Below are 15,000 nucleotides of genomic sequence, written 5' to 3' on the forward strand. Positions count from 1 at the left end.
TACTATTATTATTATGTTTTATGTTGAAGTGTTTGTGGATTCTGTCTGTTCTATTGATGTTCCATTAACAAATACAGCATTAAATACAGGATCTAAAATAAAGATTATATACTGTATATATTAATATTAATGCTGTCAATCAATTCAAATATTTAATCACGATTAATCACAACTTAATCACGCATTTGTATCTGTTCATGTACCATAAATTAATACTTTCATGTGTTTAAAACTCAAATCAACATGAACATGAATAAATATTGATGCTTTATGCAAATGTATGTTTATTATTCGTGAAAATAAAATCAACATAGCATAGCATAAAGACGAAATATTCTTGTAACTGTTTTAAAGTGTTTTAAACGACGTAAATCATCAGGACACCAACCTGAACTTTTGCTATGTTTCCACACGGACGGTTTTACTTGCCGGATTTGTGCATTGTGGTGTTTTGGAGCTGATTTAAGACTCAGCGCATCATTAAAATAAATGTTTAGTGAATAAAAACTACATTTTGAAGTGAATAATTAGTTTTATATCTGTGTGAAGAAAAAAACGCTGTGAATGAATGAGTTATAAAAGTTGTGCCGTTTAAATTAATTTAAGTTCATGCGTTAATTTAAACAGCTGTTACACAAAATGATATATAAATGTATCAGACGTCTTTGGATGCATAGACTTTTGCCTTCACTTGAACTAGGAGACCCAAACCTGCTCCAGCATGTCCCTGTGCACTAATCCAGCTCCAGAGAGATCTGCTTTCCATGAGTTGGAAGTGAGTGGAAGATCTCCTGTTCTAGAGCTCCACCCTATTGAACCCCTTTGGGATGAATGTGAACACTGACTGCACACTGGAACCTCCTCACCTTCTCACCTCCATCACTAACACCCTTGTAGCTGAAATCCACCCTTGGAGCACGAATCTCCACAAAATCTAGTGGAACATCTTCCCTGCAGAATGGAGATTGTTATAAAGCAAATGGAGAATAAATGTGGAATGAGATGTTCATAAAGCACAGATTCTTATGGTCAGGTGTCCACAAACCTTTGGCCATACGGTGTTTAATTTACTGAACTAATATTTGAAACATTACAGAATTATGAAATTTTCCACAACAGGAAGTTCCATCAGTCAGATTTTACTGAAAGTAAAGAAAATCTCTGAAATTATAATCTTTTATTTCATATATTTGTGAAAAGGATGATGATCATCAGCTTTTATTTGATTTAATTTGATTTAATATCAATCAGTGATTTAAAATCAACTGAAAATGTCCAAGAAAATGTATTATTTTGTGGATTTATATAAATATACACACTGTTGTTATTGTTGTTGTTGTTGTTGTTTTTGTGTAAAGTCTCAGTGTGTCAGTGTGAATTTACAGCAAAGAAGTGAGGGTTGTATTCTCTTTCTCTCTCTCTCACACACACACACACACACACGTCTGTTTCATCTGAGAAATTGCTAAACTACAGAAGCTTAGCAACCATTCAATACTGCAGGTGTGTGTGTATTTGTGTGTGTGAGTTGTGCGTGTGTGTGTGTGTTGTGCATGTGTGTGTGTGTGTGCGTGTGTCTGTGTGTGTGTGTGTGTGTGTAAATTGTGCACATATACAGTCGAGTCTTAAATTCATCACTTATAAAACTTAAATTTTTAAAGCTTTAAATAAAATATAAAAACTTTTATTTTAAATAAAATATAAAAACTTTTATTTTAAATAAAATATAGATATAATATTAATAATATTTGCCACATTTTCACATCCTTTTTAATCTTTAAAAACATTTAAATTGATTAAAATTCTCCATTTTAACAGAAAACTCGTTAAGTTAAAATACAAATACATTTGTTAGTGCAAGGGGAGACGAGAGGCGGAGTCGAGAGGCGGAGTCGAGGGGCGGAGTCAAGGGCAGAGTTAAGGTACATCCTCGAGGGGTGGAGTTAAGGGGCGGAGTCGAGGGGCGGAGTGTGAGCTGTAAGTGTGTCACTGCAGCACAGCTTTACTGATTTTTCTGACACGTGAAGCGACGATCTGCGTGTAGTGTAATAAAATATTATCTAAAAAAAATAATAAAGATTTTCTGGATCAGGACGAGGAGAAGCTCATGTTCATTAAGTGATGAAATAAAAGCAGTTAATTAGACTCGCTGTATCAGACATTGAGAGACAGAGTGTGAAGACGATGAGCTTCATGCTTCAGGGAAAAACAGACGAGGAGGAACAGAGCCACATGCTCTCCTCCAAACATCAGCACCTTTACCTCTGTATCCTATCCAGTCTTCTGGGTGGAAAAACAGCCAGGGCAAAGAATGAAACAAAAAAGAAATAGTACAGATTTCCTCGGAGGAGAGGAACGATCCTCTTAAAGACTCATTCCTGAGTCACTGCACACTCACAACATTATACAGACATACTGTACATACAACTCAACTCAACTCAACTCAACTCAACTCAATTTAACTCAATTTAACTCAATTCAACTCAATTCAACTCAATTCCATTCAGGAGTTTAGATTCATATATCCTATAATAACTGATACATTTCTGACTCATTCATATTTGATAAATTCTTCCCTGATTATTATACAGTGTCTGTGTAAAGTGCTCTATGGGGTTTGAGAGACACTTACATGCTCCTTTTATTTCTATAAAACAATCAGTAATGGTGTGAACATTTATAAACAAATCTATAAAAGTCCAGAACTTAATTTTCATTAAAAAATCCTCCATTAGCATGAAGAACATCTTTACACACTATCAACATCAGGACACTTCGTTTCTCCAAACATTCAGCTGAAACACTTTGCTGTGTAAAACTCTCCAGAGATGTTCTTCACTAGATGGAGATAAGTGTTCAGTAGGATTGAGGTGTGGTGACTGGGCAGGTCATGATAGATATCACTCCAGACGTCTGTCTGCTCTCTAAATAACACGTACAGAACTCAGACGTGTTCATCGCTTCGGCTCATCGTCTTGTTCTACGCTGAAGTCGGTTCCAGACGCAGTCCAGACGGAACTGCATGGTGCTGAAGTGTGGAATAGGAGCCATGATGGTTCACTTTCACCATTGAATCTAGATGTATGTATTGATTTATAATGTTCTCCACATTTAAACAGGAATGCGAGAAGTGGAAGGTGATGGAGCTACATTAAGTGTGACTTTAATAAAAATGATCATCAACAGGAGGAACATGCATGTGCCTCTCAAACACCATAAACACTCAGTGTTTCCACTTTTCACAAAAACTGTACATATAAAAGAAGCAACGAGATTAAATAAACATTTTACCTTTGATTTTACCGTCCAGGAAGTGAGCTAATGAGAGAGAAAACAATAAAAATACATTAATATACATTAACAATAATATACATTTTTTATTACATATTTATTTGATTTAAACCTATTCAGTGTTTATCTGTGTGAGAAATCTGAAAACTCAATCAGGGTGGTGGCGAGAGACTGTGTTTCACGCAAAGAGCCTTGAATTTAGCAACATTTAAATTTTTAATTCGATAAATAAAAAATGCAAAAAACGTTTCATCAGACTGATCACGTGACACACGTAATCCAATGTTTCTTCAGTTCCCAGATCATGATTTTACTTTCTACCTGTAAAAATATGTATTCTTCTTTTCCTGTCACTCAAAAGCTCTTAATAAACATTTACAGAGAAGTTTAGAGAAAAAATAAATAAATACAAGAGTAGGAGCTGAGATTTAGTGAGGGGTGCCAATACTTTATATTAATTCCATAACAAATCATTTCGTTAAACGATTTTTAAATCCAACAATAACTGAAAAATGTGTAATCTTCTAAACTGTGCAGAAAACTCATGATTTTGAATGGTATCTCTAATCAACCAATCAGTGATCAGCCCTGTGCCTAGCTCCGCCCACACGCCCAAATTCAGCACATATGAAGGTACTGTTTAACTAAAGAACAAAAATAACAATAAAATGCAATAACAATATTTATGTGTGTGTGTGTGTGTGTGTGTGTGTGTGTGTGTGTGTGTGTGTTGGACTTACCGATGTTACAGTGTTCTCCCGTCCAGCCTTGATGACACACACACTGACCTTCACGACACACACCATGTTCCCCACAGCGTGGTTCACACTCCTCCTCCTCACACCGAACCCCTGACCAGCCGTCTGTACAGCGACACACACCACCAACACACACACCGTGCGGCCCACAGTCTGTAACACACACCTCTGACATCACAAACACACAATGCATGTTAATTAGTTCATTTGTTTACTAATAAGATGAAATTGAATCTGATTGGTTAAGATTGCTACAAAAGCTTGTAAAGTGAATCTGATTGGCTGGATTGGTCGAGATTTCTACAGAAGCATTTAGAAAACATCTGTTTGGTGGAGATTGCTACAGAAGTGTATAGAGTGGATCTGATTAGACAGAATCACTATGGAAACAGGGGGAAAACTAAATTGGTGCCAATGAATTTAACATTTCAGTCATTAGAACAAAATAATAAACCTGAGATAAAAAATTAATGTTTGGTTTTGAATATTTTAGTGTATAATCTAAATTAGAAATGAGTTAACAGGAAGTGATCGTATCACAACCCGTAGCGAGAGAGAATTTTTTTATCCCTCTGTTTTTAACTTTTTTCAACCCATCATTAAATTTTCACGGCGTTACCTCTCGACGACCCTCCAGAATTTTTACACCTCCACGACCCTCAGCAATCAGTCTCTCCTTTACAAAGCCGCTCCGGAAAAGAAAACACGCCGAATAAAAACGAGCTCAGTGACTCGATTTCCTCCGGCTTTTTTCAGCCGAGATCCAGATTTTGAAACAGGAATACAAATGGGAGCAATTTCTAAACACAAGCAGCAGCTTGAATGAAAGGGAATTAAGTTAATGATCCCTAATGTTCACGGAGTCTTTACACGCTCTTACAGAGTTTTTCTTTTTCGATTGTGAGCGCCTGAAAACCTGCGAGTCGCTTTTTAGAATATTAAAAGTGCTGAGAAAACAGGAGACAATCGTTCAATCTATTCTTTTTAAAAGAAGAACCTCTTTTGTACATTAGTCAACATAATCAATGTTTCATTAACAGCAAGGTGTTTATCAGGTTCCTGCACTTCCAGGTCTCAGCAGGAGGCGGGTCGATCCACTCAGCATGTACATTAATTAAAGTTTATTTAATTGAGGTGGAGGTAATGAAGAGACAAAGATCCCCCCGGTGCTGCAGCAGGAGCCCCACGGCACACGGCAAAAGCTTTAGAGGAATCGTTTAGTTAAAAAAAAGATATAAATAAATAATCATGCAAAACGTCCCTTTTACTTCAAACTGCCTGAAAAGCGCTGATCAGACTGCAGCGCTCAGCGTGTGAAGTTTCTTCCAGTGAAAAATTAAACACACCAAACAAGTCAAACTCAATCCACTTTATTTGTACGTTTTTATTTGAAAGAGGTATAAACCCGTACCGCTGGAGCAGTTCGGTCCGGTCCAGTTGGGTTCGCATTCGCACGACTTGATCTCTGAAATCCCTCGACCTGAGCAGTGTTCGGAACAATCAGACACCTGAGATTCACATCTGGATCCGGTCCATTCCACAAAACAGTGACACCGACCGTGAAAACAAGAACCGTGATCCGAACAGGACGGATCCAAACAGTCCACTGCAAACAAACCGACAAACAACACATACATAAATAAATAAATTAAATAAATAAATAAATCCAATTCCACTTACAGGGTCCTAAAATTCCTGAGAAGACACGTGAGACACGCTGGAGAGAAGGGGAATAAAAGTCAGTAGGAGTAAGACAGAGTGTGTGTGAATGAGAGGGAGGGCAGTGGAGGGGTGCGGTTGCAGGGAGAAGAGGTGGAGAAGGTGGAGGAGTTCAGGTACCTGGGGTCAACAGTGCAGAGTGATGGAGAGTGTGTTAGAGAAGTGAAGAAAAGAGTGCAGGCAGGGTGGAGTGGGTGGAGAAGTGTGATAGCAGGAGTGATTTGTGATAGAAGAGTATCTGTGAGAGTGAAAGGGAAAGTTTATAGGACTGTGGTGAGACCTGAGATGTTGTATGGATTAGAGACAGTGGCATTGAGTAAAAGACAGGAGGTGGAGCTGGAGGTAGCAGAGCTGAAGATGTTTTGGAGACAAGGTGAGGGAGGTGAGATTGAGATGGTTTGGACATGTGCAGAGGAGGGACATGGGGTATATCAGTAGGAGAATGCTGAGGATGGAGACACCAGGAAGGAGGAAAAGAGGAAGATCAAGGAGGAGGTTTATGGATGTGGTGAGGGAAGACATGCAGGTAGTTGGTGTGAAAGAGACAGATGTAGAGGACATGGGGGAATGGAGACGGATGATATGGTGTGGAGACTCCTAATGGGAGCAGCCGAAAGAAGAAGAAGAAGAAGAAGAAGAAGAAGAATTGCAGATAAATTATAAAGTAATATATATTTGTCTCTGTTGTATAAGTGTAAAGTATATAGTACAAACTCGGCATGGCTCAGACGCTCCTCTTATGTTTCATCCCTTTATTTCCTCCTTTGTGATTTATCCCTTGTTCTTTCTCTTCTCCACTCGATCTGAAAGAGTGTATTGATCTGGGTCTTTTCTCAGCAGCAGCTCAGGCTCTTCAGAAGTGTGTGTTGAGGTCACCAGAGTGGTGTGTTATTGAGTGGAGTGAATAATTCACCTTGAGAGAAGGCGAGATCGGGTCTGACCTCTCATTTACAGACTCAACAGACTCTTTTCTCTTCTTCTCTTCTCCTTCTCATGCTGAAGATCGACACTCAATAAATGCCACCAAGTTTCTGTTGAATATTCAGGAATGTTGCAGGAGCAGCACTTCGTTCTACACTTCATACTGTAGCTCCTGAACCTCGATCGTCCTGAGATGAAGCATCACTTCAGCATGGAAAAGTCATTCTCTCTTCGTCTTATGGACAACAATATAATCATAAATCAAATTACTGAATAAGTTTTGAAAAATAATCCTGTCCTCGTCCAGTTAATTCCTCTAAAGAATGTATAATCTCTGGATTATTGTTTTCAGCCCTGTGTTTTTACACACTGTTCCTATTTTCTAACTGAAAATAAGTGTATTCATATAGAAAGTGGGTGGAGTTTATGTGACTAGCGGTCATGTGACTATAACATTTTTTTTTTTACCAAATTGGAACTGTTTAAAGCCAAAATTCTATCATATACACCGTCTCCTCTTAGCTAGCTCGCTAAGGTGCCATCATGTTGTTTGGACCAAATGGGGGCGTATTTTTATAAAATTGTATCTGTAACCATGGAAACAGAGCTGTGTATGTATCAAACACGTGTGTTAGATTTTTTTTATTTTTATTTTTCGCAGTTTGATGATGGCGTCTGTTTTAGAAATATGAAAAGATATTCACTCACCCACGTCACAGTTGTCGCCTTTGTATCCGCGGTTACACACACACACTCCAGACACACACACGCCGTGTCCTGAACATTCAGAGTCCACACACTGAGTCACGGGGACGTCACACTCCGTCCCCTTCCAGCCGCTGTAACAGTGACAGCGCCCCCTGCTGTAATCTCCATTACCACTGCACAGTACAGGGCATGCAGCTGAGAAAACACACACACACACACACACACACACACACACACACACACACACACACTGTATAATGATTATTTTCCTTTAACAGGAAATTATCGAAAAACATGGCAGAGTTTTTATCCATTTATAGTTACCTTTAATGTTCGGTTACACAAGTTAGTTCCTGTTATCACTTATGCTACAGCAGCTATACAGTAAACTTGCACTTACAGCTTTACCTCTGATTGACACAAAACTCTGAGACTGGAGACTCCTTCCATCTGTTATAGTAACATCTCATTTCACACAAATGAGCAGAGTGTGCGCTCTACATGAACCTGTGATCAAGCTGTTACTATAGAAACCATTAATATAAACCAATCAGAATCCAGATTTATGAGTCTTTTCTCTGATGGACAGGACAAAGTGCTGTTTGATTGTTTATTGTACGTTGTACATGAACAGTGTAAGAGACTACAGTAAATACGGAAATATTCAAATCAGGATATCTATAAAGCTGATATGGTACAGAGACTAAAAGTGCATAAAACTGAGGCTGAGACTAAAACTGAGACAGAGACCAAGATTGAGACAGAGACAGAGATTGAGACAAAGACAGAGAGTGAGAGGGACTGAGAAAGAGACAGAGATTGAGACAAAGACTGAGACAGAGATTGAGACAGAGACTGAGACAGAGATTGAGACAGAGACTAAAACAGAGACGGAGACAGAGACTGGGACAGTGGTTAATTGCTGTATATCAGACGTGTTACAGGCAGTTTGTAGCAGTAATCTGCTCAGGCCTGGACTCCACTCTGTGTCACGTTATGAAAAATATAATCTGTTTTGGCAAATAACTTCACACACACACACACGCACACACACACACACACACACACACACACACACACACACACACACACATCTCCCCTTTACTGCATAATAATAAAGCAGCAGGGTAGCGTGTCCTTGAGCTGATTACATCACAAACTCTCGTAATTTTGTAGAAAAATTACAGGATGTGTTTTTATATTATTTATCATGTTTTTTATGTCAAGTCAAGTTTATTTAGATAATTATATATATATATATATATATATTATTATTATATATTATTATATTATTATTATTATATTATTATTATATTAATATTATATTATTATATATATATTTCACAACAGACATTGTCTCAAAGCAGCTTTACAGAATTTCTATCTATATTGGCTTTTTATATTAAAGAAATTAGTGTTTTATTTTTGTGTTTTAATGTTTCGTGTGATGTATATTATATATTATATATATTTAAACATTAATAATAAAAGATAATAAATAAATGAATAAATACCCTGAGAGCAGTACGGCCCGAGGAATCCTGGGAAACAGCGACAGGAGGCAGAGACACATTCTCCATTTCCGTAACAGTTGTGTGGACACTCAGTTACTGAATCTGGAGGAAACAGGAATAAAGCAGAGAGAGGATTCAGTGTGATGCTTCACCCTGGGAAAGGAGGAAGCTTACGGACAGAAACGATTCCTGCCGTCACTTACATTATAGCAGCTATAAACACTCGTTCCCTCACACTCTCACTTTATCTCAGACTAAATAATCAGCTGAAAAAAACACTCTTCTCTCCTGAACAACTGCTTGTGATCGATCGGAATCCGCACTCGGATAGCGGCGTTGTCCCAGAAAACAGGAGCTCGTAATCAGGAAACACCACAAACACAAAACCCTCAGAGTTTCTATAAAAACATCACGTCCACAAACAGCTGAATGGAGACAGATGTGGCTCTACACAACAGGAATGATATTGTTCGGTAAACACAAGCGGTTGTTCGTCACTCAATAAATCTATAGGTTGATATTATTAGCTGCAGAACAGCCAGAGGCAAAAAGAGCATCTGTTTCTCCGCAACTTTATCGATTGGCAGCAGCTCGATGGGCAGTGTGTTATTTTCCTCATCAGGAGCAGCGTTTCACTTCAGAAGCTGTCGAGCAATCAAAGACACACACACACACACACACACACACACATGCACACACACACACACACACACACACACACACACACACATGCACACACACACACACACACACACACACACACACACACACACACACACACACACACATGCGCACACACACACACACACACACACACACAACACACACACACACACACACACACACAAACAAATACACGTCCACAAAATACCTCAGAAAAAACTTGTTCAGTGCAGTTTGACCTTTAAATGCTGTTTCATTTCCCCAAAAAATTACATGAAAACGTCTTGTCATTTCTGATCGACGTGAATCTGAGGAATAACCAGTAATCATCATCATCATCATCATCATCATCATTTATAACGTCGACACAAAACACACAAACAAACAGACACACACTAAAGAAGAAATCATACAGAAACAAGACGAGCGAAAGGAAGAGTTACAGACTTTAATAATAAACAACAACATTTACAACAAAACCAGATGCAGGGAGCAGCATGAAGACGAGGAGGTGAGACTAAAGACCACATTTTACACAAACATAAATACACAATGTTAGTTGTCATGACAACTTTAAAGTAAAACACCCAGGCAGGAATTGTAGCATTTGTATTTCATCCATATCATTATCCACATCTGGCTGTCGGATCATAGCCGCATCTCAACCATATCCACATCTGGCTCGCAGATTACAGCCACATATCATCCATATCCACATCTCATCCATATCCACATCTGGCTGTCAGATCATAGCCACATCTCAACCATATCCACATCTGGCTCGCAGATTACAGCCACATATCATCCATATCCACATCTCATCCATATCCACATCTGGCTGTCAGATCATAGCCACATCTCATCCATATCCACATCTGGCTGTCAGATCATAGCCACATCTCAACCATATCCACATCTGGCCGTCAGATCATAGCCGCATCTCATCCATATCCACATCTGGCTGTCAGATCATAGCCACATCTCAACCATATCCACATCTGGCCGTCAGATCATAGCCGCATCTCATCCATATCCACATCTGGCTGTCAGATCATAGCCACATCTCATCCATATCCACATCTGGCTCACAGATCATAGCCACATCTCATCCATATCCACATCTGGCTCACAGATCATAGCCACATCTCATCCATATCCACATCTGGCTCCCAGATCATAGCCACATCTCATCCATATCCACATCTGGCTCCCAGATTATAGTCAAATCTCATCCAAAACCACATCTGGCTGACAGATTATAGCCACATATAATCTATGATCACATCTGTGTGCCAGATTATAACCATACCTCATCCATATCCACATCTGGCTCTCAGATCATAGCCACATCTCATCCATATCTGCATCTGGCATCTAATCCTTATCCCTGACTACAGCTGCAAGATCACAGTTACACCACATCCATATCCACACCTGGAACATCTGGCTGCCAGAACTTAGCCACATCTCATCCATACTCACCCAGAACTGTAGTGTTGAATGAAACTGGTTCCTGATTCAGTCCATCGTTATAAAAACCGAGATGCCAAACTCCATCATGAAGATACTGAATAAATCCAGCACAGTGAATGTTGACCGGGCTCTCCACACCGTCCCTGGGAACCTCTGCATCCCGGGAAACCAGACGACTGCCATCGAGCAGCTCCACAAAGTCATACTGAGACACACACCAGGGTTTCCTCAGAGTCACACAGAGTTTGTGTTTTTTTATTTTTATTTATGTGTGTTTGTTACCTGTGTGTGTATGTGTGTGTATCTGTTACTTGTGTGTATGTGTTTGTGTGTCTAAGGGTGTGTGTGTGTTACCTGTGTGTGTGAGGGTGCGAGTCCCTTCCTCCCATATACTCCTATCAAAGCGTTCTTCTGGATGGAGATGTTGAATTTGAGGTGCTTTGGTTGCTCCAGGATGATGTTTAATCTCCAGAAAAGCCCCGGGATCACAGAGTAACTCACCTGCTGCCCCACCTGCACCTGCCCCGTGTCCTGCCCAGGGTCAGTTCTGCCTGTAACACACATACACACACACACACACACACAACACACACACATAAACACACAAACACACACACAGTCACACAAAAACACACACACATACACACACACACACACACACACACACACACACACACATACACAACACACACACACACAACACACACACACACACACACACATAAACACACACACACATAAACACAAAAACACACACACACACACACACACACACACAAACACACACAGTAGCACAAGAACACACACACACACATACACACACACACACACACACACACACACACAAGCTCACATACACACACAAACACACACAGTCACACAAAAACACACACACATGAACACACGCACACGCACACACACACACACACACACACACACAAACACTGAGTAAGTAAGAAGTAGAAGATAAAGAAAAAATGTTACCAATGTTACAAATGTATCCATCTCTATCTGTCTGTGTCTGTCTCCACCGGTCTGTGTCTGTCTCTATTTGTCTGTGTCTGTCTCTACCGGTCTGTGTCTGTCTCTATTTGTCTGTGTCTGTTTTTACCGGTCTGTGTCTGTCTCGATTTGTCTGTGTCTGTCTCTACCGGTCTGTGTCTGTCTCTTTCTGTCTGTGTCTGTCTCTACCGGTCTGTGTCTGTCTCTATTTGTCTGTGTCTGTCTACCTGTCTGTGTCTGTCTCTATTTGTCTGTGTCTGTCTCTACCTGTCTGTGTCTGTCTCTACCTGTCTGTGTCTTTCTCTACCGGTCTGTGTCTGTCTCTACCTGTCTGTGTCTGTCTCTACCGGTCTGTGTCTGTCTCTATCTGTCTGTGTCTGTCTCTACCGGTCTGTGTCTGTCTCTATTTGTCTGTGTCTGTCTCTACCCCTCTGTGTCTGTCTCTACCTGTCTGTGTCTGTCTCTATTTGTCTGTGTCTGTCTCTACCTGTCTGTGTCTGTCTCTACGGTCTGTGTCTGTCTCTATTTGTCTGTGTCTGTCTCTACCTGTCTGTGTCTGTCTCCATCTGTCTGTGCTTGTCTCTATCTGTCTGTGTCTGTCTCTATCTGTCTGTGTCTGTCTTTACCTGTCTGTCTGTCTCTATCTGTCTGTGTCTGTCTCGATTGTCTGTGTCTGTCTCTACCGGTCTGTGTCTGTCTCTATTTGTCTGTGTCTGTCTCTACCGGTCTGTGTCTGTCTCTATTTGTATGTGTCTGTCTTTACCTGTCTGTGTCTGTCTCTATCTGTCTGTGTCTGTCTTTACCTGTCTGTGTCTTTCTCTACCGGTCTGTGTCTGTCTCTACCTGTCTGTGTCTGTCTCTACCTGTCTGTGTCTGTCTCTATCTGTCTGTGTCTGTCTCTACCGGTCTGTGTCTGTCTCTATTTGTCTGTGTCTGTCTCTACCTCTGTGTCTGTCTCTACCTGTCTGTGTCTGTCTCTATTTGTCTGTGTCTGTCTCTACCTGTCTGTGTCTGTCTCCCCGGTCTGTGTCTGTCTCTATTTGTCTGTGTCTGTCTCTACCTGTCTGTGTCTGTCTCTATCTGTCTGTGTCTGTCTCTATCTGTCTGTGTCTGTCTCTATCTGTCTGTGTCTGTCTTTACCTGTCTGTGTCTGTCTCTGTCTGTGTCTGTCTCTATCTGTCTGTGTCTGTCTCTACGGTCTGTGTCTGTCTCTATTTGTCTGTGTCTGTCTCTACCGGTCTGTGTCTGTCTCTATTTGTCTGTGTCTGTCTCTACCTCTGTGTCTGTCTACCTGTCTGTGTCTCTCTATCTGTCTGTGTCTGTCTCTATCTGTCTGTGTCTGTCTCTATCTGTCTGTGTCTGTCTTTACCTGTCTGTGTCTGTCTCTACCTGTCTGTGTCTGTCTCTACCTGTCTGTGTCTGTCTCCCCGGTCTGTGTCTGTCTCTATTTGTCTGTGTCTGTCTCTACCGGTCTGTGTCTGTCTCTATTTGTATGTGTCTGTCTTTACCTGTCTGTGTCTGTCTCTATCTGTCTGTGTCTGTCTTTACCTGTCTGTGTCTCTCTCTATCTGTCTGTGTCTGTCTCTATCTGTCTGTGTCTGTCTCTATCTGTCTGTGTCTGTCTCTACCTGTCTGTGTCTGTCTCTACCTGTCTGTGTCTGTCAAAAACTGCTGTGCTTTTTTTCTTTCTGTTCTCCAGGTAGCGTGAGAGAAGTCGAGTGTGTGTTAGATGGAGGAGAAGGAGACGAGTCGGCTCAGTCGTCTCTCAGCCACCTGATTGTAGTTGGAAGCATTAATTAAACGAGAGTACGGATGTGTAAAACGTTCAGCGTGAGCTCCTCAGAGCAGACAGACACTGGCAGCTTCACAGATGGCCGTCTGAGTTACACTAATGACGTCTGAAATTACTTTTCACAAGAGATCAGACAAGATCAGACCCTTCATCTGGGACCAGACTCTTCACCAAATACCAGAGATCACTGTAAAGACCAGACATGATCAGACTTCATGACTTCTTTTGTTTCTTTTTTTGTTTACATACACTATGTTTTTAAAAGTAGTGGGACACCAGACATTTCCAGCCATATGTGGTTCTTCTTCAAACAAAGTTGGAGGCACACAATCCTGTGGAAGTCCTTTGGATGAAATTTTTCCTTCACCTGTACTAGGAGACCCAAACTTGTACCAGCATGACAATGCCCTTGTGCACAAAGCCAGCTCTATGAAGATCTGCTTTCCATGGGTTAGAAGATGTGGAAGATCTCCTGCTATAGAACTCCAACCCTACTGAACAGTTTTAGGATGAATGTGAATGCTGACTGCACCCCAGACCTCCTCAACTTCTCACATCCAACAGTATGTGACTAACACCATTGTTTCTGAATGAATCCCCACAAAATCTAGTAGAACATCTTCCCAGAAAAGTGGAGACTATTATAACAGTGAATGGAAACTAGATGTGGAGTGAGATGTTTAAAGCACATTGTTGTTACCGTGTGTGCTGAGAGAGGGAGCTGCGCTGCTGAATGAAGAAACACCACCATTCTCAAATGTGTGTGTGTGAACATCCTTCAGCTTCCAGTTAAGTCCAAACACATGCATCACTGTGGAGAGCAAATACACACACACACACACACACACACACACACACACACACACACACACACAAACACACTTTGTGATTAGCAGGTTTGCTAATGTAGTGCCAGCATCTCATCTTTTATTGTGTAGACTTCACAACATGGAGTCAAAGCAAACAGATGTGTGTGTGTGTGTGTGTGTGTGTGTGTGTGTGTGTGTGTGTGTTTAAAGCCGTGAAAGAAGAGTAATATAACAGAGCTGAAATCCCATAGAAAGAGAAAAATACACCAGCAAGAGACAGAAGATTGCTCCAAGCGTGTTGTGTTCTCAGCAATGATCTCGTCTTTTCCTCCCCCAGACGCCCCATTTTC

The 15,000-nt window shown here is 40.7% G+C and overlaps 1 protein-coding gene across 1 annotated transcript in view; it reads right to left on the reverse strand.

The window, feature by feature from the left end:
- si:dkey-237h12.3 (teneurin-3) overlaps positions 1 to 15,000 on the reverse strand; it is a 100,551-nt gene that overhangs the window by 33,616 nt on the left and 51,935 nt on the right. Inside the window, 9 exon segments of the mRNA XM_046849368.1 lie at positions 2,263 to 2,283; positions 3,292 to 3,318; positions 4,032 to 4,217; positions 5,461 to 5,655; positions 7,398 to 7,592; positions 8,912 to 9,013; positions 11,057 to 11,252; positions 11,402 to 11,598; positions 14,542 to 14,652. Coding sequence (XP_046705324.1) covers positions 2,263 to 2,283; positions 3,292 to 3,318; positions 4,032 to 4,217; positions 5,461 to 5,655; positions 7,398 to 7,592; positions 8,912 to 9,013; positions 11,057 to 11,252; positions 11,402 to 11,598; positions 14,542 to 14,652 — 1,230 coding nt within the window.

Source organism: Silurus meridionalis, chromosome 5, assembly GCF_014805685.1.
Source record: "Silurus meridionalis isolate SWU-2019-XX chromosome 5, ASM1480568v1, whole genome shotgun sequence".
In the NCBI taxonomy this organism is placed as follows: domain Eukaryota; kingdom Metazoa; phylum Chordata; class Actinopteri; order Siluriformes; family Siluridae; genus Silurus; species Silurus meridionalis.